The 26,612-nt window shown below is 38.7% G+C and overlaps 1 protein-coding gene across 2 annotated transcripts; it reads right to left on the minus strand.

The window, feature by feature from the left end:
- Nucleotides 1–557: 557 nt before the first annotated feature.
- On the minus strand, nt 558–25,882 carry KIF27 (kinesin family member 27). Of its 2 annotated transcripts, none has more exons than XM_086479158.1 (17): nt 25,564–25,882; nt 23,511–23,711; nt 21,223–22,181; nt 14,252–14,395; nt 11,637–11,837; nt 10,922–11,097; nt 10,407–10,540; nt 9,706–9,861; nt 8,689–8,894; nt 7,614–7,811; nt 7,128–7,241; nt 5,913–6,089; nt 5,379–5,594; nt 4,160–4,366; nt 3,401–3,599; nt 2,782–2,946; nt 558–1,120 (listed from the first exon to the last, which is right to left on the minus strand). In XM_086479158.1, exons 1-17 carry the CDS (start codon nt 25,871–25,873, stop codon nt 657–659), a joined length of 4,227 nt encoding a protein of 1,408 aa, XP_086335284.1. In that variant the 5' UTR covers nt 25,874–25,882; the 3' UTR covers nt 558–656. The 2 variants fall into 2 exon arrangements, with proteins under 2 accessions (XP_086335284.1, XP_086335283.1); XM_086479157.1 differs by having other exon boundaries at nt 2,782–2,961; nt 25,564–25,873.
- Between the last annotated feature and the right edge of the window lie 730 nt (nt 25,883–26,612).

The raw sequence follows: 26,612 nt of genomic DNA on the forward strand, positions 1-26,612 counted from the left end.
AAGTGCAATTCTTTAAATGTCCAACAAACAAAAACAGAAAGTGAAATAAGTAATTCTCTTAAGTTCATAAATAAGCTGTAAAGAAGAAAAAAAGAAGAGTAAATACTTTTATGTTCCTTTTGAGAAATATATTTAGGTACCAATTTTGATCTCAAGCATGGCTCATATAAAATGTTTTTAGATAAAAAGTGTACAGCAGCCAGTCATTACCAATGTTAGGTGACAGTCCGGCAACTAAATTTTCTAGCAACATATCCAAATAAATTGAATAGTTTGTTACTGTTTCTGACCCAAGAGAGTGAAGTACAATATTGTTCTAGGAAACTAGACTACACAAGTGCAGTTGCACTTCATGGTGCAATTTTTGAAAAACATATTTTTTGAAGTTACTACAAAAAACCCAAAGCAATATAAATAATTTCTTCAACGTTAAAAGACTTTTGAATGAAAGTTGTTAGATACTGCGTTAATTAAAATCCGTCTCAGATTCACTGAAACTGTGTGAGCATAACACCTAACGGCTTGATAGTGAGCAATGAGAACTAAAGAATTACTCATTTATCCATGGCTGATACTTTATAAGACCATGAACAAAGAAATCTAAATCATGCAGTTGCTTCAGTAGCAACATCTATCAAAAATGGAATGAAGAGTAACTATGTCTTAGTGACACTAGACTTTTTATCCATTTCGATGGAATCTGGAGCAATAAAACTGGCACCAACGGCAAGGTTTGAGCGTCTCAAAGACAATTCAGGGGGAGGAATACGACGTAGCTCTCGGTGAGAGAGTTTTACTGGAGTTACTCCTTGAAACTGTGTTACGGTCTCTCTTCTCTGGATGACAGAAGGTAGCTGAGGATGAGATTTTGAAGGCTGAGCTTCATCTGTTCCTGTTTTGTCATCACTGGTGCTCAACAAACATTCTTTGTTGCACCCAAAGTCTGAAACATCTTCTCCAAGCTTGTTTGAATTCTGCTGTACTCTTGAAATAGTTGTTCTGTCTGTTTCTTTTCTTTTCCTTGGTCGACTGTTGGTTTCAGGATTAAGTGTCAACTTGAATTCTTCAGAAGCAACTTCTGCTTCATCTTGACTGGATGCTGTGTCGCCAGCAATGTTACCTAAAATGAAATTTTTCAGGAGATAAATAGCTAAAAGTTACAACTTTTCTGAATGTTGCCATCAAGAAGTATTAGTTAATCAATACGGTTTTACAGCATCAGTAACTTGTAGTGTGAATGTGGTAAAAAATTATCAGCATCTCACATTTTGTCCTTTCTGTTAAAAAGTTTCTCATGTACAAAACCATCAGAGGTATTAGCTGTTACTTTCCCCTGACAAGGTGCTGGTAATAAAAGCCTCACAATTCTAACTTGTAATATATCCTAGCAGGCAGTCTTAAAACAACTGAACTGTGACAGTCAAATATGAAATTATTCATATATTGAAAAAAAAAAAATCAGCAATTAAAGTGTCACAACACACGAAACACCTTCTACAAATGTTGTCTGTAATGTACACACAAGGCTTTTATTATTTTTAAAGCTCAGCAACAAATTTAAAGTGTTTTTATTATATTGTATTGCAGCATGTATTCGGAAAAAAATAATTAAATACAGAGTATTTCTTACAAAGCTTACAAACATATGTATTTGAAAAAGTTGGATCTCCCTACTTCTTGCTACAGGTTTGGCTAGGAAGGGTGTTGCCCCACATGGATACATGTCCTGAAGTACATGCTTCTTTGTATACTAGACACAAAATAGTCCTTCCAACACTCATTTATAATCCAACCTCTAGAATATTCATGTTCATGTTCATGGTTTGACAGTGTACTTTATAGTAATGAATGTGTTGCCTCATTATCCTGCCTAGAGGGCAAGGGCTGAGCCTTAATTCACTCAGGGAGCCGCAGGTACGTGATCAGTATCCATGTGTAGGGAAGACATGGCACTGCCCAAGTGGAAAGAAACAGAAGCATTCATTGGGAGGAACAACCAGTCATGCTGAGACTTAAGAAGAAACACAGGGCCAAGAAGGCTGTATTGTGCATGTGAAGTAGTGGCGGTGGCATCGAGAGATGTGAGACAACCAAAATAGTGACAGAAATTTATCCTTCTTTTCTCCCCCTCCTGAATAGCTCTACTGTAGGTTTTGACTCTGGCAAGTAGGGCATGGAACAATTGAAAACTTACAGTAGCAGTTGGTTGTTGGTTTGGTTTTTGTGGGGGTTTTTTTGGGGGGTGGTTGTGTGTCAAAGTACAAATCATGTTAGAAAGCTCTTTCTTTTTTTCCCCTACAAGTGTATAAATACTCTTTTTTAGCCTTAGTAAGTAACTGAAGTGAGTCAGTAATTGAAAATACGGAATTTTTCACTGACAATCTCCCAGTAAGTAACTTTTATGAAATCAAGTGCTCAGAGCAGCCTGTCTAAAAGCATGGCATATGACAAAGCTGTTAGTTTCAACATAATTCAAACCCTTTTAGATAGTAAAATTACTTTTTTTTTTAACCACAACAGTTGGAGGTTGTAGATGTTGAAATTATGTTAGAATCCAGAGAACACAGAACAAGAACGTAAACCATTGATACACCACTGCTACAGCTACAAATCAATGTTGTCTCTCCTTTGAAACTGGGGGAGAGGTGTATTATATTCCTGGAGAACAGTTAGTTCAGTAAAAATACCATTTTTATGTCTATCTGATATACTTCTGTGTGTTCACCACCTTTCAAATGGTCTACTGATAATTGCATAAATATTTTAATAAAATACACTTACATTTACTGGATGCCAATAATTGATGGCATGACTCTCCAAAGAGGCCCTTCAATTTCTTCTTCAGCTCTCTGCTGGTTTTCTTATAGAAAAATAAGTCTTTTTCAAGTTGCTGGACTTTTACTTCATACGCTTTCAAGGTTTCTGCAATACCTTCACTATCTTGTTCTAGGACAAGTAAAACTAGTTTAAGAACCACATATCTCTGTGCCAGAAATCAAGATGCCCCACTAGACAGAATATGCTTGCAGTCTGTACACTTTAACAAGTATGACACAGGATCAAAAAGGCCATGCCAACCCCATCAGTCAGTCTTAACAGGAGTATTAAGCAGATGAAGATCAGCAGAACTGGTATCTTTCAATTTTCCAATATCGGCAAATTCAATGTGAAAATAAAACAATTCTGGTACTGCTTTAAAAAAAAAAAATCAGTTTCTGTTCATATAGACATGTGTCTGTTCCGCAGCATCCTACACAACATCAGAACTAGTGACAGCCAAAACATGTCACTGAACCTTATTCTTTTTTTATTTTTTCAGTTGGCATATAGTATTTCTCAGTAGTGACTGAAGATAATACTTGCTGTACAATCCACTCCCCCCCACCCCCAAAGCAAATACCTTTGAAATGATGCAGTATTAACTGTAGTTTTTTCTCATGTTCTTTGTGCTGAAGGGTCAGCTGCCTGTCACACTGCAGCTTGACGTGTTCAAGTGCAGATTCTAATTCACGAATTATGTTTTCGTGGTCTATGACCTTCATTTCCTGTTCTTCAATCTGCAGTTGTAATTTACGTTCGGACTCACGTAGGCCAACAATCTAAAAAAGAAATACACTCATTTGATTTATCAAACTATTTCAATAAAAGCTTTTACCATTCTGCTTAACAGATTAAACATTTCAGTTTTATGTTTCCAGATGTCAGTATGATCCTTCAGTATCTAACAGTACACACTGCAGGCAGTGTATGCAAAAATAGTTTATACTGAATTTAGAAAAAAAAAAAAAGATTACTAGCCTGAGCTTTATGAAGTGCACAGTTGGGAAGAATTGTATGACACCACTATTTAAATAAATAAGTTGCTCCTCCAAAATTTAGCAACACAGAGCACTGGAAAGGAGGAAGGAAATTTACAGATTTGCAGCACCTTCTAAGCTAATAAGCCCAAAACAAGATATACAAAGTTAACACACAAGTATCCTATTCAGGTTAATGTAAAAATTAAAAATATCTGAATTAACAGCAGATCTATGTGACCTGAACAGACTTTCACCAAAAGCTTCTTAAATTTATTTTTATTTCTTGACACCATTTCGCTTCATTATCTAGAATGGTAATAGTAAACAGGACAAAATATTATTCATTAGCCAAAACAAACCTTTTTGAAATATTTGAAGAGGATTGCTCTGAGATCAGCAGCAGACAGGGAAACTAGTTTTCCTATTACATTATTCTCACTCTGTGAAAGAATCTGAGAAGATGACCTAAGCAAGTGTTGACGATTCTGAATATTTTCATTCTTGTAATCAATAGCAGCCTCCAGGGCTTCAATTCCTTCTTCCAGCTGGAAAAGGACGTGTTCTTCCTACAGAGAAACAAATGAGTGAGACCCTTAAAAAAAAAAAAGTGTAGAATTAATCTTTCTATACATAACACAGCTTTAACTTCATTCTCAAGAGTGAAACTAAACTTAAGGACAAGATGACTCAGTAGTAGTACAGAGAATGGAATGGGAAAAATGAAAGGTAGAGTACAAATCTAGAACACTTGTCTTTTTCTGCCATAGTTCCCTTTCCATGATACAGAAGTTGATCAAACGGTTCATCACAAGAACAGAAGTCATGTTTCCATTTTTATCCTTCGCTCATCCTCACCACACTTTGACTTCTGCTATTATTTTTTGGTTGTGCTAGTTTTCTGTTGGATTAATGAATGAATCAGGTCAGTAAGGAGTTTGGTGACCATAACTTGTGTAGGGAAGAAGCAGAAATGCATGGCCTGAAGCACTGCAGAAGACTTTAAGAAGAGAGGCAAGTAGGGTTCTTTCTGGCACATGCCCACATTGCTTCTCAAGACCTAAAAATAATCTGAGAATTTTACATTAATTTATTATATCTTCAATGTAATTATACTGATCAACTCAAGTGTGGATTGTCCCGGTAATATGACTTCCTTTTGCTGTAAAAATATGGAGGCCTTCAGGTCAAGTTTGCTTTTCCACAAGAATCCTATGAAAAATATCAAGGGGCATCACTATGCAAGTACATTGCCTTGTTCTATGTCCTGACATTGAAATATCTGCCTATGATAAACAGATGAACTTCTAGTTCCCTTATTTCTGACTATATGATCCTTAGGCCAGTGGAGTTTGTCAGGGCACTAGGCTGAATTAAGTCCCTCTGAACACAAATTTGTTCACTGATACATAAGTAGTGCTATCATAGCAGTATTTTGATGTTGCTGTTTACAAAAGTACCCAACCTCAGTTCCTTAGTTCTAGCTTAGCTAATATTTGGAGACTTTTGAGGTTCTGATTGGAATGCTCTATTACACAACACTACCTAAAACTTGTATTTATCTCAGAGGTGCTTACTTACTTCAGTTGACAACACTTTACCATCTTTCAGCTTCTCATCCACACTATTTCTTCTTCTGAGCAGCTGATCCCTTTCCATCTGGAGAACCTGAATTTTTTCCAAAATGTCTGTCTTATCTTCTGTGGTGCTGCCCTGAAGCTGCATACCTTTATCACACAGTTCCTGATCCACCATACTTAAGCAAGTAGACAATTTCATACTATCTTTGTTTAAAGCCTAAAAAAAACCACAGCAACCATGTATATAAAACTGAGATACTCCTTCCAGTAAGAAAAATGTAGGTGAGACCATCACATTCTGCAGTGAAAGACTTGCCTGCTTCTTGCAATGGGACCCCATTTATTTTGACTAGACAGCTACCATAAAATTTACTATTTAATCAAAAGATGAAAGAAAACAAAAATCTCAATGTACAGTTTTCTACATACTAAAAATTAAAGGGTATGGCTTGAGCCTCTTCTGCTATCTGCCTTCCCTCCCCACCCAGTCTTTCAGTCAACACTAAACCTGTGGTGAGTTTCATGTCTTTTTCACCTGGCTGGATCTCAGTTTCTTGATTTCAAGCTGGCTTTTCTCTTGCAATAATGCTTCTTTTTTGGCTACAATGGCTTCTCTTTTCTTTAAGTCTTCTTCTAGTTCTGCTAACTGTTGGTGCTGTTGGAGAATTCTTTCCATTTCTTCATCCAGCCATTTCTTTTGCTCTTCTAATTTCTAAAGTTTAAACAGAGATCCAGAGTGCATTAACCAGGACTTTTTGGGTGAGAATTTTATCATTATGTTTTGCTTTTTTAAGAATAACTGATAAAACTGTAGAAGAAATTGACATTTCTTATGTCAACATTAATTCTGTGACAGAATCTTGACTTAGAATAATACAGAAATTGGACCGACTTAAAAAAAGGCTCAGCAATGCTACATTGCTACATCTTGTACAAAAAAATGGTATCAGATGCCTTTAATGAAATTTATTCTTTTTCTAATAACAGTTATATATAAATAGATGTCTTCTATATAATCACAGCAATTAGATTTGGAAGGTACCGTAAGAATTCAGCTAGCCCATCCTCATTGCATTATAGTTGCCCAAGACCACCTATTTGTGGAAAAACATTAAGTGGCAAGAAATTATTATGTTGAAAGAAATAAAGACAGTAAATGAGAGCTCTGATCCTGCTAACACAGTCCATTATAGACTCATGCTGAAGCCGCAGTTTATCAGTGGATCTACTCCTGGTAAAGCTAAAAAGTTGCCTTTATTTAAGTTTTAAAATTTCTTTTCACCTTTAAAGACTTTGCGTAACTTGTGAAACTCTCAGGTTCCAATGCCCACATCTGAAATAATGTAGGTGTCACCTACTTTTCTAACCCTGTTAAGAACAACCAAAACCATAAACCTCTGTCATTTATGTCAGAGGAGAAAACAAAAAACCCAAACAAAACATGGGACGTTTGTAACATCTCATCAGGATCACCCTCAAACCCACCAAACAACCAAACCTGTTGAATTCTCAGGTCTCTGAACCAGCGTCTTTGACAAATCATAGAAAGAAAAGACATTAGAGCCTCTACTTTCCTACTTTGAAAAGGAGTACAAGAGCTGCTAGCCTACACTCCCAATTTTTGCTACCGCAAAAAAGAAGACAAAATTATGATGGAATACTCTTCTTCCAAACACTTTACAAAGATGACTAGCGATGAAGAAAGAAATTTTTTTTCAGGGTGCACAGAGATTGAAAATAGATTAGCTACCTGTAGCTTCTGTGAAGTTCCCACTGAGTTATTTTTCTTCTTTTTAAATGCAGCAATCTCCTTATCCTTAAGTTTAAGGATCTTCTGTTGTTGCTCCATCTTCAGTTGAAGTTCCTATGAACAAACAAAAAGCCCCATTCTTCCTGCCTCAGTCTGTTTTTAAAATGTGTTTAATGTCAAGAGACTACACAATTATACAATCTGAAATACTGCGCCTACATTTACATATAAAATTGCAATTCAGAGCTAGACATCACATAATAAAAAACAAAACAAAACAAAAACAAACCCCAAAAAAGCTGAAGAGAAAGGCACACTGAAGATTTCTGTGAAAATGCTTATAGACAATTTCTTCAGTGCATTTGTCAAGAAAGTCATTACTTAAAACTATGGAAAGCCTGGCAGTATAGTTTATTGTCTTTGGGGAAGCAGAGGCAAACTCGTCTCATCTCATTCTTTGTCATAAACAAATAGGAAGAATCCTACTTTAATTTGTTGCTGGTCCCGCTGAATCTCTGCTTCTAGTTGCTTCTTTTTTTCTCTCTCCTCACACAGTCTCTTCTGTAGCTGGGTCTGCTGATGCTTCATCTGAGCCACATTCTGCTCAAGTTCTGTTGCTTGTCTCTCACTTTGGTTAGATAATGAAGCCAGATTCTTAGTGTCTTGCTGCTTCTTCTGTAAGGCCTGAATGTTCATGGCAAATTTCAGCTTAATAGCAGGAAAACTTAAAACTAAAATATGACTCAACTTCATTCTTTATTTCACTGAATTCTTAGAGTCAGCAAGATTTACTAACTTCTGCCCAAACAATCACTTGTTATTTCTGTGGTTTCTGAGCTATGCGGTAAAGTTGGCACAGGCAGAATTAATCTCAAGCAACATGACCAGGTAAAGATATAGTTCATGCCTGGCAACACAACGAAAGTAGTAAAATCTAATAGGAATCACAGCTCTGGAAAATGTGCAGAGACATAATGGTCCCAGAATGCGGGTCCTGAGCTCAAGTCAATAAGCCAGCTACCTCTTTCTGTATGGGGCTGGTCTCACCCACCATTCTAGGACCGAGAGGCACAGAGCACCTAAGCTGTCTCTACACAGAATTTAAACTTAGGTATAGCAGAACTTAAAAGTAGAAGGTCCATGCCAAACAAATATGACTGTATTTGGCCTGGTCTTGCAAACCATTGCAGTGATTTCCTTACAGCTGGAATTTATATAGTATTTTCATAAACCATTGATCTTATTTATGGCAGGTAATAAACTTGTTGCAAGTCTAATTGCATAGGTTCTTCTATGTCACTGCACACAATGGTGTATGAGTATGCTGTATCACCCACTTCTTTCTTGGTTTCTTATCTACCAAGAAAATACTGTATGTATCTAACCACATGCATATTAAATAGCATTCTGAGTGTAACAGTATTCTGTTTTTAGTTAGCTACTTCAATCCAACCGCCTTCCAATGTGTAAAACTGGTGAGAGTTTTACAAGCAGAGCGTTAAGGTTCAAAGGTGATAGTGAGACTGAGATTTGCAAATCTTAACAGTCAGATCGGAAATACCTGCACTTTCAACTTAGCTGCATCCATCTTCCTCCAGAACTCTTTTTGTAACTTTGCTTTTTCAGGAATGTCTCTCAGCTCCTTACTCTCCAGCTCCTGAAGCCGCTTTTGTGTTTCAGCCAGTTCCATTTTGGCCTGCTCAGATTCTTGCTCCAGTTTAGTTATCTTCAAAGAATATTGCCTGCTTACAGACTGAGCATCCTTACCTTAAAGAGATACCATATCCAAATAGTTTTAAAACAGCAGGATAATCAGTTGAAATGTAATAACTTCATTCTGTAGTTGAATCATTACCTACTTCATTCTGGCTAAACCAGTAATTTCTGACACATTTTCCAACCCTAAAGGAACATACAGTTCCTTTCTAACTCTGAAATAGAGATAAAGGAAGGAGTCTTAAATCTGAATTCTTCATGTTACCTGATGTCACCAACTAAAGTGCCATCTGAGTGCCAAATAAAGTGAAATTGTTCTGCCTACTTTAGTTTTTGACGAAATGTCTCTCCTGTATTTCACAAATTTTCCTTTTTCCAGAAGGATATGCTTTTTATTTATTACTCAACTTGCAGATTAGCAGTCAGTAAACAACTTTGGATTGTGTTTCTACTCTCTGACTTGCCCTGTTTGGGCAATCTTTCCCAAATTACTATTTAGAGGGGACAGAACCTTTCTCAGTGCCAAAAGACAACCTCCAAGAGAAAGTATGTGCAAGAGAAGAGTGTGATTGAAGGGACTGAGCAAAGAGAACCTTACAGTCATCCTAAGGCTAGTTTCTGGCAGGCATATATATACCAGGATAGATATGTAAGGGATGTAGGCTAAGAGGGACACGGACCTTTACCCCCATCCACTTCTGACTTCTGCTTCTCTACTGCAGTGCTGGGAATGCTTACATTCCCAGCATAGTGATTTATCTTCTCTCCTATCCCAGACACCATGTGACAAAGACATTTCCACAAACAGATCAGTAGCACTGAGCATACATGAACATACATTTTCCCTACAGTAGCCAGTTACCTGTTCGTACTAATTCCTTAATAAGCTCCTCTTTCATTTTAATATTAAGTGCAAGTTCTCTCATTTTTTGCTCGGCCTCAGTGAGTCTCAACTCTGAGTTCTTTAACTTCTGCATGTTAAAAACATGACTTTTCTGGAGGCTGTCAATATCTTCACCTTGAAAGAAAACAAAGCAATATGGAGATAAAAATTCTGGAATACACTTTGTATCCAAAAGATTGGAACACTTTATATGTGGAGTTCTTCCATCTGAAGTAAAAAGTTCAAAAAGAGAGAATAGCACAAAAAGTCTTTTCCCTGCCATGTGTCTAAACAGGAAAAGAAAGGATTGTATGCACTAGCATTTCAAGACCCTAAGTGGGAGGAAAAATATGCCTGAAACCATTTCAGTGCGTCTCTGGTAAGCTAAGAGCATCTTTTTTCTTTCACTGAAGCAGTACTAAAGATCTATATCTAAACAGCTTTTTGATGTGTGAAGTGCTTTCTGGCTAACAACTATTACTTAAACATTAAGGTCACTGACATCAGTTTTAGAAAGGGGAAGAAGAAGAGAATCTTGAAAGCCTATGGTGAAGTATAACCAAAAAAAATATTTGTTTCAAATACACATATTTTGCTAGGAAAAATAATTACATGTGCTAAAGACATCCTTGCATATTCTCATACGGTAATAAGGTTTGCTTTCATGACTTCCATTTTACCTGTGGTTGTGTCAATCTGTAGCACAGATTTGTTGGATAAACCAGACTTGTCTACTTCACACTTCATGTCACATAGATCAGGAAGAAAGCACAGAGAAGCCTGTTTTCGTGTCCATGTTCGGTTTATGGAGTGCCTAAGGAAGAATGAAAAACATGCTACCTTCCAAACATAGGGTTGTTTTTTTTTCTTTAAGTTTCATGCAAAGTACATGATCTTACAGAGACAAATCCCGAACTCACTTCTGAGTCCCTTCCTTCCCATCTACTCTCCACCTCCCTGCCCACACACCTGGGCTGATCTTCATGGTAGATTCTGGCCCCAAAACAAGGATTATGCAATCTTTATTAAATAAAAAACCTGTGTTTATTAAACTTATTTTGTAGTATGCCCAGCTGGTCCCATAAGTTCACCATAAGTAACATCAGAAACGGTCTCATATCATGGCAGGATCAGGCAGTAATACTTTGCTATACATTTGTCTGTAACAAAAAGTAGAGAGTAACAAAAAAATTACTTCAATGAGGTTTTCTTTTTGCTGCCTGTATTTTCTTCCTCTTCATCACTCTGATCAGAGAGAAGGCAGTGAAGGACTTTATCCTGAGCTTCTATGTTGCTCAGTATCATCTGGCTGCGAGCACAGAATTCTGCCATTACCCGGGCCAAGGAGAAGGCAGGGGGACTAGTATACACCTGTCAAAATGCACACAAAAAAGTGATAGGTAAAAACACTTGCCACAATTCAGCAATTCTTTGCTGATATTTTTAAAATACTTCAGTTTAAAAGTCTGTCATCACTTGAGCTTGTAAGCAAAACTACAGAGGTTTTCCATAACTCTCAATACCTTTGTAACAAAAGGTTTTGCAAGAGCTTAGAGCACTTGTTCCAGATGTGAAAAAAAGGCACTGTTAGCAACTCATTATCCAATGTATTCAATATATCAGTATGAATAATCATTCATTTTTGATAATGCTTCATATCTGAATCCTCAAAACCCCCAGCAAAGCACCAGAAAAGACTACAGCTTTAGCACTTCGAAGTGATAATTTTAAGCTGAACAGTTGTGGCATAGCATATGTTGCAAGAGATTAAAAAGTAATTTTTCAGTCTTCAGTGGGAAGCTAAACAGCATCTGAGAAAGCCACCATAATCTGTCATGTCAAGTCTGATTATTGAATTATAACCATTACAAAGTAAAGGAAGAAAAACATAACATTTGGGTAGACCTTACCTTTCGGGTGTCTGTCCCTGAAGGTGGGGAGCGTAGCAGACTCTTTGTGAGTGGGACGCTGTATGGCCTCCTTGCAGACACCACAACGGCTGGCCCATCTCCACACGCACTTGAGAAGTCCAAAGTTTTCACATTTGTAAGCATCTCTACTTTTTCTTTTAGCTGATCAATAAGCATTTGTTGTTCCACCATCTTCTCATTCTTATGGGGAAAACAAACAAAGCAAAACTGTTGCTGATTATGAGCTCTGTATCATGTTCACCATTTCTAAACTCCTTGCAAAGGTCATGAATCTTGCAAATCACTCACTGACCCTAAATTCTGCAGCGCACAGGCAAATTCTGCAACAAACTTGCAATTCTATGATGTATCAAACACACACACACGAACCCCAATAAATTTTAGACACATTTTTGTCCAGAAAGACCTATCTCAGGTAAGTTACACTAGCTTATCTAGGTCTCTGTGAGAAGTAGATTACATACTTATCAGCCTATCCTTGCTTTATATGTGTATTTATGGAGAAATAAAACAGGAATTCAATAAAAATGTTCAAATGAAACACATGGGCTGAGTCTAATTAATAAAACCTGTCTTAACAGCCTTCCTCTTCCACTTTGAGCAGTTCCACTTTAAAGATTACTTATATTAATAAACATAAACATGTACATGATCCCAGGACCCCTTTTACAGGCTGCTATTTATTTTTCTTCTACCCAGCCTCAACTTTGTTGGTAATGCAAATTTGGGGAACTTACTCATTTGCTTCTCCTACAGCAGTCTCTGTACATTGTTCAAAGCTACTTACCCTACCTAAACTGATTCATCCATAAGGCCAAGATTATATCCATTTTCAACTCCCTCTATTCCTTTCAATTATTTTCAGAGTGCCTTTAAAATCTGGCCTAGTAACAACAGGAAAGTCGAATAGCTAGTGATAGTCAACTGAAAGTATTCAGTAAAAGATATTTTGCACTCTCCTACTTTGGATAATACATTTTTATTCATTCTTTATATCTTGCTTTCTTAGACTGCAAGTTCCTTCCAAACACACACAGACAATGCCTTGCAAATTGTCATTTTGTTGGAACACAATATATAACATTCCTGTGTCATAGGAAATAGAATACATATATATATATATATATATATATATATATATATATATATGAGTACTGTGTTTGTTATGATTTTGGAAGCAGTGAAGGCCAACAGAGCTGCCTTGAAACTATTATTTAACCCTTTTAAGACTTTGTCCCTGATACCCTTGTACATACAACTCCACAGTGCAACACCTGTTACATAAATACATATGTCTATAAACATTTAATATATATCTAGCACCTGCTACTTTTAAAGTTCTTATTGTATCATGTATCACTAAATTACATATTCCTGTGAATACCACTTAAAATATTTGACAGAAGCATTTGTTTTTCATTACTCTACCTATTTCACATGTTTTTTAAATAAAACTTGCAGTTTAGTGGACTAAGTACCAATGTAGTGCATGAGAACTCTCAAGTTTCTCTCCTTTCTCTGATACTGAAACAATCATGATCTTTTACCTACACTGTGGCTGCTTCTGTTCATTACCTCTACCTTGTATCCTCCAGAATTTATATAAGCATTATCTCAGTGTAATAAGTGATACTGTGCTGTATGAATTAAAATTAAAAATAAAATTTAAAAAAAAAAAAATCAATCTAGCTAGAGGTGACAGAAAAGAAAGAAAGTGACAGAGGGAAGAAAAAGATGATGAGTAGTACACTTACCTTTCATTCATTGACTTTCGCCAAGCCATCAGCAAAGAACAGGAAAAAGAAGAAAAAGTAGAATAAGGAGAAGAGTACTAGCTAGCCATGCTTATGCTTTTCTCTTTTAAAAAGTCAGATAATAATTTATCTATGATCCATGTGACAGGCAACATCACCAGAATATTAACTATTCCCTTCATGGTCTCCTGGATCTTGAAATGTTATACACTTACTACCCATCATAATTTAATTAGCAAGCACAAAACCTACAGAAGAAAAGAGGCAAGCGGTGTTTTCACTATGTCACTCAGTTTTCTTTAATAGTAAATGCTCAGAAAATTAGGATGAAATTCTGACTTCTAAAGTCAAAAGAGAACAATACTCTAATTCTTAATAAAGCTATAACAAAATACGTTTCCATACAACTTTTCAATTAAAGCATTCTATAGGATCTTTACAGTCTTTTTTAGATTCTAAAGAATCTTTAAAGGTCTTTCAAATCCCAATTCATTAATTGTCCTGAAACTATTTGGCAATAATACACATCTGGGGATAGGGATGTATGTTATGCTTTAGGTAGCATGGAAAGGGTAAATGATTCACCTTGTGTTATACAGGAAGGCTATGGCACAGCTAGGCTGATATACAGACTTCAGTAATTGCACTATTGTGCCTCATCCACTAGATGAATTCAATGCATTAAGTGATACAGCTCTAATTTAAAAAAATGCCCATAAGACTGATAGGTAGTTACGTCCAAAAAATCCTGAGGGACCTGTCTTGAAATAATGAATGTGTTCATACAGTGGAAGGATGGTTCAACACAGATATAGGTAATGTGTAGCAGAGGAAAAATACCTGTAATCTATGTGTTTCTTGAGCCTCCTTTAAAGATTCCAGTTGTTCTTCATTTTCCTGTAGTAATGTCTTTATCTGATTCTGCAACATCTGCAGTTCACGATCCTTCTGGCTGAATACCTCTTCATCCATAACTAGAGCCTGCTAGGTAATAAAAGAAAAGTTCAGCTGGGGAAAAGGGGACATTATTATTCTTTACTGTTGGAAAATGAAAAAAAAAAAAAACCCAACCAAAACCCTCATTTGTTGTTGAAAGATGTGATCAGATGTGGTCCGGCTCTGGCAGGGAGGGGTTGGACTAGATGATCTTTCAAGGTCCCTTCCAACCCCTAACATTCTGTGACTCTGTCCCTCACTGGTGCTGTATCTTTAGGCAGAGTTGAGCCAACTACAGAAAAAAAAAAAAAAGCAGCTTGCAAAGATGTTAGCATGGTGACACAGTGAGGCAGCATGAAGTGATAGAAAACTAAGTGGCATATTGTCCATATTGTATTAGACATACATAACTAAAATCAGAATGTATTTGTTTAGTTGTATTGGGTGTAGGTGTCAAGGATTTGGTGGGGGTGACTGCAGGAGTGGTGTCTGTGATGAGACCAGGGTTTCCCCATGCTGGACTCAGCTGGTTCCAGGTGACTCCAGTGGACCCACCGCAGGAAACAGGTGAGCTCCTCAGCCAAGATGGTGACACTTCTGTCATAATCCATTTAAGAAAGGGCACAAAATGCCAGACAGGCAGAAGAGGGAATCAAAAGTGAGAAAGAGCAGAGGGAACACCAGGAGGAAGAGAAGGAGGAGGTGCTCCATGATGGAGCAGTAGATACCCACACTGCAGTCTAGGGAGGACCCACACTGAAGCAGATGGATATTCCTGAAGGAACTGCTGCATATGCAGACCCTATGCTGAATAAGAGGAAAAGCATGAGGAGGAAAGAGCAGCAGTGAGAAACCACTATGCACTGATCATAAATGACTCCTCATTCGCACTGCACCACTCAGCAGTGAGGAAGAGGAGTATGGAGTGAAGGAGTGAAGATAAGCCTGGAAAAGGGAGGAAGGAGAGGTGTTCTTTTAGTGTTTGTATTTTTGTTCCTCGCTACCCAAATGAGTATTTAATATTTTTTAATTGGCAATAAATAATTTTTCTCCAATTTGACACTATTTTTTTAATTGATAAGCAATCTCCCAGTCTTTACCTCAAGCCTTCTCATTCCTGTTCTTCCTGTTTTCTCTCCCTGAGTCCCACTGCTGAAGGGATGAATGAGTGGCTAGGTAAGAGTTTGACTGTTAGCTATGGCTAACCCATTACACCAGTATTTTTATTTTGTGTAAAACAGCATTATCCAGGCAGTCATAGCTGTTAGCAAAGAAATATGTGTGTACACACAAGAACAGGTCCACTATTAACTATTAAATCTGTCCATATGCAAGCCCTGCTTGGGTCTGTACTGTTGTTTATTTTAGCCTCTCCCTAACCATCTCCTCCTGGCTATGGACGGCATACTTACCTGGGGAAAATTAAGTTTAAACTCAGCTCTTATACTGTTTTGAACCTGGGAGACAGAGGTTTAAAATAAGCTACAGCAGAAGATCAAGAAGTAAGAAAAAAAGCTGTGATTTAGATTGATGGAGAACAAGAAGACAGATTTTATACATGCAGTTGCCTGATAACAATTTACAGGCTTATCACAGTTTGGTGTGCAAACTGAAAACGGGTTGATGTTATAAAATTCTAACTTGTTGGAGCACTGATTCCTTCTACTACAAGACAGACTCAGATTAGTTTTTCTGAGATGTTCATCTTATGTCAGAACTTCACTCAGTTTCAAACTAGTGTCCAGGTATTTTAAATTACAAAATTAATTTTAATTAGAGGGTCTGTTTATTGTACCCTAATCAGCACTATTTTGGATGTTTTGTTATTCATAGTCAACATTTTAACTCAATACATCCAAAATTTGCACTTCCTAAAAAAGTCCCCAAAAGAATTATTCACTTGATTAGAAATAGTTCAGTAAGTGAAGCTGAAGGGGAAAAAGAGAGAAAGAAAACAAGACAAGTAATGCAAAGGCAATTAATGCAAAACCAACTACTCACTGGCTCCCACAGGTAGACTGATGCCCAGCCAGCTCCTGAGCAGAAGACAGCTAACACACCTAAGCTCTCCTCCTCTTCCTTTTTATTGCTGAGCATGTCATATGGCATGAAATATCTCTTGGTTTGGGTTGTCTGCCTGCTTGCACACCTCCCCCTGCCCCCCCAGCCCCCTGCCCCCCCCAGCCCCCAGGTGCACCCCCCAATCTATTCACTGGGGTGGCAGAGGGAGAAACAGAGACAGCCTTGACACTGTGCAAACATTGTTCAGCAAGACATTGGTGCGTTATCAGCACTGTAGTGGTCACAGATCTAAAACACAGCATCCTGTGAGCTGCTATGAAGAAAATTAACTCCATCCCAGCGAGACCCAGTACAATGCAGGTAGTATCTCATTTCCAGATCTTCTATACTTACTGCTCTTGAGATCGACCTTGGATGCCTCCAGGTGGTTTCTGCCAGAGGCTCCACCTGAGGCCATGCTCCCTCGTGACAGTGTAAAGCACATTTCTCACACTTGGTCCTGTCTGGTCTGGCCCAAGGACTGCCGCATGAACAGTTTCCTGACTGATCCGTTCAAATGCTTGTTGCTGGTTGGAGACTCAGTTGAAATAGTTCTTCTTTCAGGTCACTCAACAGAGAGGACTTACAAGTTGACTATAACCTGGAGTATGCATTCTCCAGAATCCCACAATGCCAAGGAATGCCTCTGTTACGTTATTGATCACATCTGCTATGATGTGATGTCATCCATCTTGTCATTCTATTCCCAAAAACTACATTTCCCATAAAAGTCCTCTGATCTTGTTTTGTTTTATGGCAAAACCAGCTTTCAGAAGAATCTGGACTCTCTTTTTCCATTCTCAAACACTTCCTCATCTGTGTTGCCCCATGCAGTGATGTCATCAATGCATTGCAAGCTTTCCAGGGCCTTGCCCTGTTCCAGCGCAGTCTGGATCAGTCCATGGCAAATGGTAGGGCTGTGCTTCCACCCCTCTGTAGGAGTCAACTCCAGACTGGACACCCTTCCACACCAAAGCTAACTGTGGCCTGCACTTTGCTGACAAAGGGATTGAGAAAAACGCATTGGCACTATCAGTTATGGCATATTGCTTGGCTGGCTTCTACTCCAGTTCATGCTGGAGTTCTAGCATGTCCGGTACAGCTGCACTTAAACAGTAGCCTGACTTCATTCAGGCCATTATAGTCCACTGTAGACCTCCGCCCTCTATCAGACTTTCACATTGGCCATATGGGACTACCAAAGGGCAAGTGAGTTGGCTCTTGAGTCAATGAATCAGCTCCTGGATGACAATGAGGGAGTCTCAGTTGGGACAATATTGATGTCAGTGCACCATCATGGTAGCAACTGGCACTTGCTGTTCTTCAACACACAGCAAGCCCACAACATAAGGATCATCCAAGAGGCCAGGCAAGATAGACAGCTGTTTAATCTGTTTAATCTTCACTGAACCAGCAGTGGCTACATCAAAGGCCCAACGGTACCTCTTCGGATCCCTGAAATACCCTCCTTTGAGAGAGCCAATGGGCAATGACATATGGGGCCTCTGGACTGGTGACAATAGGATGCTTCTGCCACTTCTTTCCTGTTAGGCTCACCTCAGCTTCTAACATAGACAACTGGGAACCCCCTGTCACTCCAGAAATCCAGGTGTATTTTGCCCCCTTGCATCCTGATGGCATTAGGGTACATTGTGCACTAGTGTCCCCTCAAGACTAAAGTAAACCAAATTGTCCCTTTCCTCCACTTGGCTGGAGGGAGGGCATCCCTATTCCAAATTACAGCATCCTTTACCTAACTCCTGTAAATGAAAGCAGCCCATCTCTCTCTCTGTTGCACAGGCTATGCTACAAGGACTACAGACCAGCATGGTCCTTCTATGGTAGAAGGCATGGTGTTCAAACCCACATGGACATAAGTCCATTGGATCAGTATCAGAAAGAGGAGAGGGGTCCTCAGCCCATGTACTGCATCTCAGGAACTGCTCCTCAGCAACTGGAGCAGTAATCTTCGTGGAAGGACCCTTTTTAACCATTGCTTTTTCCCACAATTCATGTACACAGATTTCCAGGATCAAGGTAGGTGCACCGTCCCACTTCCACATACCCTCCCCACAGTTACACAGATAGAACCACAGTGTGGCAAGTGGCATGTGCCCATGGTTTCCTTTCCTCTGAGCACAGAAAGGCTGACTCATGGTAGCTGATAAGCTGGCCTGCAGGGTCAACGAGAGAGAGAGAGATTATCCGCATTCTCTTTGAGTTGCTGGACCTTGTGGAAGTCTTTCCACAGCTGAGATGCAAGCCCATAGCAGGGAGGGTGAACTGAGATTCTCTTTGAATCGCCAGAGCTGGCAGACCAGTCTGTACAAAGCTGGTGCCTCGATGTCAGCCCAATCCATCATTGCTAGGTCGCTGGTGCATGATGTTGATGTGCTCTGCATAGACTTCTGCCACACAGACCATGTGCACTGTATGTCATTTGGATCTTTGGGAGACTGATAATTGTCCATGTCACTGCAGACCACCTCCATCACCGCTAATTCCCTCAAACACTGGATATCTTCCTCTGTGGTAGTCCACCTGCCTCACTGGGTTACAGTATCTTCTTTAAGAGGGTACCTTGTCTTCTTGCTCGATAAGGGCCACCTCTGGAGGCTGCAGGTGGCTGCGCCTCTTCCAATCCCTCTGTCAATCCCACAGTCCCTAGCAATGGATCCCAACTGCTGTGCTTCCCTATGTCCTAGTTCCAGACTGTTAGTCCCACTATCCCAGCACTGGAGCAACGAGGTAGCAATTCGCTCATCTTGCTGATGGACAGAATCTTTCTGCCTGTCTTGCAGCTTCATCACGGATAGGATCCAGGTAGTTTCCTCCTCTTATGATTTCTCTCTCTTTCCTCCTCTGTCCTGCTGCATAACTGGCTGCCTCTTCTGATTTCTTCCTCTCTCCTCCTCTCAAGAGGAGCTGCTTCTTCTCTTGCTAACTAAGTTGACCTCTGCTTCCACTGTTTCTTCTTGACTAGGGGCAAGTATTACAGTTGCGGGTTTGGCCTCTGGTTTAGTGTCCACTTGTGTGGCCTCAGAGCAAATCTTCTCAGTGCCTGTTTGTGGGCTCTTAGATTGAGAGACCCTCTTGCACCTCTCAGGGTGCTAGACAGTGGCTTGATAGGCTTGGCCCAGGTCCCAACACAGCTTTAGAAGTTACTGTGTTTCACCTCCCCTCCTTCAGATGGTATATTAGTTTGATGGGTTTACAAGCCTGTTCAGGCATGAAATCCCAAGCTATCGGAAGCAACAACAGACCTACACACCTGCCCAACTCTTCCCACACACCCTGCCACCCCAGCGATCAATTGCCTTAGAGCACGTTCCTGTGTGGCATCCCCAATTAGCTGTTCAACCTTATGAACAATAATCAAAATGAGGATGACAACACACACCAGTATGAACAGTCTAATTACATAAGGATATTGGAGGAACTGAGAGGCCATTACATCAAGGTTATAAAAACATATTCTAGAGGACAGGAAGAGATAGGCACCATTCTTTCCTCTCTCCACAAAATGTCTCTCAGAGGAGAAAAGGGGAAATGTATAGTTGCTGCTTTTGTCCATGAGATGGTTCTTCGACTACTGGGGCACCAGCGATGTAAGACCCAAATACCAGATTAGGATGAAGGCTAGTGTTTTTATCATAGCTCTCCCAAGCAAAGGAAAACAAAGTGATAAACAACACACTAGACAGCAAATTCTGAAAACATTCATTAATGATTCTTGGAGTCTGTTGTATAGCTAGAAAGGAATCATGTATTGGAATATTCGAGGAAACACATAAATCAGCACCCTAAGTAAATATGCCAGCATCATGACCTGCAACAGCCACGCAAATAACAACTAAACAGGTATAACAGCTAGAAGTTTAATCTAGCACACTCTAATAAAATCTGTCATTATCTTGAAGGCCTAAAGCCGCACGTTGGGTGCCAAAAAGTACTGTTATGGGTTAACCCCAGTACACAGCTAAGCACACACAACCCAGTGGATGGGGAAAGAGCAAAGGAAGAATAAAAGCAAGAAAACTTGTGGGTCAAGACAGAAATTGTTCAGTAAGTGAAGGTGAAGTGGAAGAAGACAGAAAGAAAAGAAAACAAAATAAATGATGAAAAGGCAATCACTCACCCCCTCCCAAGGCTGACTGACGCCCAGCCAGTTTCCAGGCAAAATACAGCTAACCTCCCTAAACCTCCTCCTCTTCCTTTTTATTGCTGAGCATGATGTCATTTGGCATAAAATATCTCTTTGGTTAGATTGGGTCATCTGCTTGGTTGTGTGTGTTCGTCCTGAACCTTTTGTGCACCCCTCAGTCTGTTCACTGGGGAGCAGAGGCAGAAACAGAGAAGGTCTGATGCTGTGCAAATATTGTTCAGCAAGGCCTAAAACGTTAAGTGTGTTATCAGCATTGTAGTGGTCACAGATCTAACACACAGCACGCTATGAGCTGCTATGAAGAAAATTAACTCCATCCCAGCCAGACCTAGCACACTAGCATAGCTAGAAACAAAATTCTAACAGATAAAACATCTCAGCCTCATAGAATCATCTCGAAGCTGACTAGCCAAAACATAACATTACTTTACTTACCTCTATCATGATTAAGATGACTGTCTTTTCAATCATCCATTAAAATAAAGCTATGTCCCAGGGATTAGACAAACAAAATTATACAAGATTGTGATTTAAATTCAAATTAAGTACAGGTAAGTGTAACAGTTTTACATTTTTCAAAACTGAATTCAAGTTTTAGCAGACTGCTCTTTCACACAGTCATGTAAATAATCAACTGATAATTAAATACCTGGCATTTCCGTAGTTCCCTCTTTAGCTGAAGAATTGTGATGTGATGTGGCTCTTGGCTGGTCCCAGTCCGTGTGTCAATCTCTTGCATGGTGAGAGCTTCCTTCCTTACTTCCTGTACCATACTGATCCAGCTCTGCAACCTGTCCCGCTGACTTCTTTTTAAGTTAACATCATCATTCAAATCAACCAGAAATGGGAAAGCTTCATCTACACAATTTCTATAACTGAAACATTGAACCTGAAGCCGGGTGAGCTGCTCCTCAAGTGAACTGATACGAGTTCTTTCTTGATTTAAGTCATGTGAACACTGACTACTGACCTGCTGGTTCTGCAAAGCTTCTCGAAGCAATCTGATTTCAAGTTCCATTTCATCAATCCGGTCTTGATTGGGGTTGTAATTTACAACTGGTTTATTTCTAATATTTTTGGCTCTGTTGGCATATTTGAGGGAATTTAAAGATTCATCAAAGTCTGATGAGGATGGACTTATACATGTTATCATGACAGTCTTTGCATTTCCACCAAGGGAGTCTTTCAGAATACGAGTGATTTTAGCATCCCTGTATGGAATATGAACACTTTTCCTTTTTGGGTCTCCGAGGGCACTGATGACATTTCCCAAAGCCAACAGACCACTATTGATCTGAATTGATTCTTTGAAGCGTTCACCAGTATTTCCAGTCTTTGTCACCCTCTCTGATCCAGCCAAATCCACAAAATGAAACTTTGAAGCAATCATCTGGACTGATTTCCAAGATGACTCCTGTGCAGCATCAGTATTTTTTTGAGACTCCGCACACTGTTTCTGACAAATATTGATGGTAAAAATGGCGTGAGATCGACTAGAGTGCACATTCATTTGTGTTGTGCCTGTGTGACGAGCTGCATTGCCACTTTCCAACAGGCTTATCACTTCATCTGCACATTCTACTTGGAATTCCTTAGCACCGACAATGACTTCAAACACCAAATCAAAGAAAGTAAGAATAATTCAATTATTTCTAAACTCTTCAGCAAAAGTTTACAGCAATTAGGAATAGTCAAACTTTAAACACATATTAAAGAAACATACAAGCCTGCATTATAAAGAGGTCATAGCCTATAGCTACAGAAAAATAAGACATCAACACATGAAAAGCGTGAAGTACAACACATCTGAAACCTGCAGATATTTAATATGAGTGTATTGTGTCACAGCATTTGAAACAGTATCCTAAAACACACAGTGTTACTCATTTACACCTTGCCATATGCAATTTGCAATCTAGTGCTATCTAGAAAGTATGAGCAAAGTAAGCTCAAATGATATTTTGCCAGTTTAAGAAAAAAAGACTAAAAAAAAATGTAGAAGTGATATCCCTAGTCTATGCTAAGAACAGAATTTCTATTCTATATAGCTCAGGTAGTTGGGCCTTTTGGACAGGTATCTATCAGTAATCTAATAATGTGGAAGTGTACTTCTACGAAGTAGTCCTACCAAACACATTTTTTTGTCCTTTGTTTTAATGAAGGATGGAAAGTGTCCTAGCACAATCCACCAAAGCTGACTCAGACTGTATTGAAGAGGAGAAGTAGTTTAAAATATATTGTGGGATCCTTATGAAGCAATGATATTGTCCCGAAGATTTGTGCTAAATTAGAGCCTTCTTCCAGCAACAGACAAGAAAACCATGCCAGCTCAACAGTCTATTAATATTAGAGCAAATACAACAATTAGAATATAAAGAATAAACAACAACAACAAAAAAACCACAAAACCCAAACAGATTATAGTTTCAGAATAAATTATCTCAGCTGTGGATTTTTCTAGCATTTTCATGTAGTGGACAGGAGAACTATAGGATAAGGGCTAATCTCAAAGCCTCCAAAAATATCAGATGCTACTGTTAATGAAATGTTCTCTTTCATTCATTTCATAGTGAAAGGGGGGCAGATACTTACAATATAAGTGGCTTAACAATTACAATTTTTACAGGAGAAGCAAAGGTTTAACCTTAAACTACTTATTCAAGTCAATAATGACACACTGCTGTGTTTCTAAACAAAATTTGTAAAGCAATAACTATATTTCTACTTCATAGTTTATTGTCATTTCTGATGGAACATCTATATCGTTCACAGGCCTCTAAACCCAAAATTGCTTCAAATCAGTTAAACTGAGTTTATATTCTGAAAATTTAACTTTTTTCTAGTATTGGTAATGAATAAGCTCTTTCAAGAGAAGGCAAGAATAACTTGGCACACAATTGAAACTCAACACAGCAAATTTTAGAGCTGAAATTCTACCTGTGTTTCCTTTTTCATCTTCTCGAATATGTAGTTCTTTCACAGAGGTCTCCAACTCCAATAAATCTCGAAGTTCTTCCTTGTAAACCTCTATATAAGATACTTTCACATGGAAGTCAATCTTATTGTTTTCAGAAATATGCTGAAATAATTCCTGAATAGCCCGTGGGATTATGCCCTTTTCATCCTCTGCAACAGATGCTACAATATAAGCAAAAGTGTCACAGAAGCTTGCAGTCATTCTGCCACATAAATTACAAAGATTGAAGACAGAGAAGTCTGTGAGATTTGCTACTCAATATACTAAGGAATCTGAAGTGCTTAGTATTCCCAAGGATTTTCATCAATATTTGTTTTTCTGGGGTCAGAATATTTCTTTGCATCCATTAATAGGATTCAAAGTTAAGTTCTAAACTACATAATGTTATACTCATGAAAGATAGGAAAAAATATAGTCTATTTTAAATCTATACTCTAAGGAGATTTCTTCTTTATTGCTACTTATTATGATTGGCAACATCATCGCAAGGGTTTGAGAAACTATAAATTCCACTTAAATACGGCAAAGACCAGTAGTAACTTGGTGAGACAAGATTTGTGACCAAAATTTACAGTCAGTTCCTATTTTTTCAAAGCAGATATAGAACACTAATGCCAAACTCCGTGTTTTTTTGTTTGTTTGTTTTTTGTTTTGTTTTGTTTGTTTGGTTGGTTTGTTTTTTGTTTTTTGTTTTTTTTTAATATTCACCACAGGACAATGTTTCCATAAGTAACTTGTGTTCCTTATTCAAGAATATGGAAAGTGTTTGTTTATGAGAGGATACCAAAGAAAATAAAAGGTTGCTCATATCTAACTATGAATTTAGGAAATATACATACGAAATTAAAATTGCTGAGCTACAACCCCATGCAGTGCTACAGGCTTGGGGACGAGTGGGTGGCAGAAAGGCATCCTGGCCTGTATTAGAAATAGTGTGGCCAGCAGGAGCAGGGAGGTGATCGTGCCCCTGTACACGGCACTGGTGAGGCTGCACCTCGAATACTGGGTGCAATTTTGGGCCCCTCACTACAAGTAAGACATTGAGGGGCTGGAGAGAGTGCAGAGAAGGGCAACAAAGCTGGTGAAGGGTCTGGAGAACAAGTCTTGTGAGGAGCGGTGGAGGGAACTGGGGTTGTTGAGTCTGGAAAAGAGGAGGCTGAGGGGAGGCCTTACTGCTCTGTACAACTACCTGAGAGGAGGTTGTAGCGAGGTGAGAGTTGGTCTCTACTCCCAAGTAACAAGCTCTAGAACAAGGGGAAATGGCTTCAAGTTGCACCAGGGGAGGTTTAGATTGGATATTAGAAAGAATTTCTTCACTGAAAGGGTTGTCAGCCATTGGCATAGGCTGCCCCAAGGAAGTGGTGGAGTCACCATCCCTGGAGGTATTTAAAAGCCGTGTACATGTGGCGCCTAGGGACATGGTTTAATGGTGGGCTTGGCAGTGCTGGGTTAACATTTAGTCTCAATGATCTTAAGGGTCTTTTCCAACCTAAATGATTCTGTGATTCTATGATTCTAAAGAAAAAGAAGATTTTAATACCTACCAAAAGAATTATAATAATCTACCTATATCCATTTGGAAGACTTAAATCATAAATTTCTATGATGTCATAGAAACCTATCCCTCAAAAAAAACCCAAAGAGTGAGCAAACAAACAATTAATTACCTAAAGCAGACATTTTCAAGGTAACATAAATGTAGCAAGAATCCCCAAAACACTGCATTTCAGGAAGAAATTCTAGGTTAAGTTGCATGTTAAAATGGGGAATGAGCAAAAGCACTTTACAAATAGTTTTTTTCTGAGATAGTTTCAGTAGAGCCTAATTCATGGAGAATTTTGTTTTAGGACAGTTTAATTTTCACATAAACTTTGGATGCATTTTTTTTTACCATATCTTTTTTCAGTAGCCCTTAAAAATTCAGCAGCAGCATCCACTATGTATTATATATGTAACTTGCACAAATACACTGTCCACCAGTTTAAAAAAAAACACAGACTTTCTACAACCTACCAATGTGGCCACCTCCAATGGTGTAAGTCTTCCCAGAACCTGTCTGTCCATATGCAAACACTGTAGCATTGTATCCCTCAGTCAAAGACACTAGAAGAGGCTTAATGCAAACTGTATAAATTTCTTCTTGGGTTGAGTTTTTGCCAAATACAAAATCAAAAGTGAAGACACGATCTTTCCCAATGATAATTTGTTGTGTATTTGGGACTAATCTCACGCACACTTGGTGGTTATGAAGCACTTCTCTGGAAAGCAGAGGTCTGATTCGAACCGCAACTTTAACCGGGATCTCCTCCATGACAGACTCCATCCCTGTGCTCCCCACTCCGTATTCACACAGTCAACAAGAAATCTGTTATCATTCCTGAGTTCACCTCATTCACAGCTGTCTGCAACTAAGAAAGAAAGTTTTTCATGTTATATAATAAATAAGAATTAATTTCCTGCTGAAGTAGAAAGTTGGTATTTCCTAAAGAATACATAAGCACTGTTACACTCTTGAAAAGCAGCACCTGACATAAAAGCAGCACCTGATATAAAAGCAGCTAGATTAATAACTGTTAAATACGTTCATAACTTAATTTTGACTCTATTAACCTTAAGACTGAAAGTTGCCTGATTTTCTATCTGAACATAACACAGCCATATGAAGCACAATATCGTAAAAGCTTGTTAATAGACACTGTTGATAAAGCACATGCTTACAACAAATTTTCCCATTCATGCAGTCATGCCGCATAGGCAACATAAATCAGCCAAACAAAACCTTCTTCTCCAAAGGTTATATGTATATACACATCTGTGTTTTAAAACATTCTTCCACTTAGAAAGCACCAAGCATCTGTAACTCAACAAGCAGAGAGAAAGCAGTTGTGTTGCCTGCGAAGGACGTGCAATTTTAAGCGTATCTAATTACTCCACATAAAGCACTCCTCTGATTTTATTCTGCATCTTTAAGCACATACGTAATTATTTTTTATTAATTATATATTTTAGCAACCATGGTTCCTTATACTGCTCTCTAATTCATTCTTACAACATAAGCACTG

The sequence above is a fragment of the Leptosomus discolor genome, chromosome Z, assembly GCF_034619465.1.
Source record: "Leptosomus discolor isolate bLepDis1 chromosome Z, bLepDis1.hap2, whole genome shotgun sequence".
NCBI classification, from domain to species: Eukaryota; Metazoa; Chordata; class Aves; order Leptosomiformes; family Leptosomidae; genus Leptosomus; species Leptosomus discolor.

What these genes read in the sequence shown, in the direction of transcription:
- KIF27 (XM_086479157.1), bottom strand. Translation starts at nt 25,873, where the DNA reads ATGGAGTCTGTCATGGAGGAGATCCCGGTTAAAGTTGCGGTTCGAATC. An exon ending in AATACTGCATCATTTCAAAG is followed by an intron (nt 2,962 to 3,400) that starts GTATTTGCTTTG and finishes TTCTTAAACTAG; the next exon opens with TTTTACTTGTCCTAGAACAA. An exon ending in ATTATTGGCATCCAGTAAAT is followed by an intron (nt 1,121 to 2,781) that starts GTAAGTGTATTT and finishes ATTTCATTTTAG; the next exon opens with GTAACATTGCTGGCGACACA.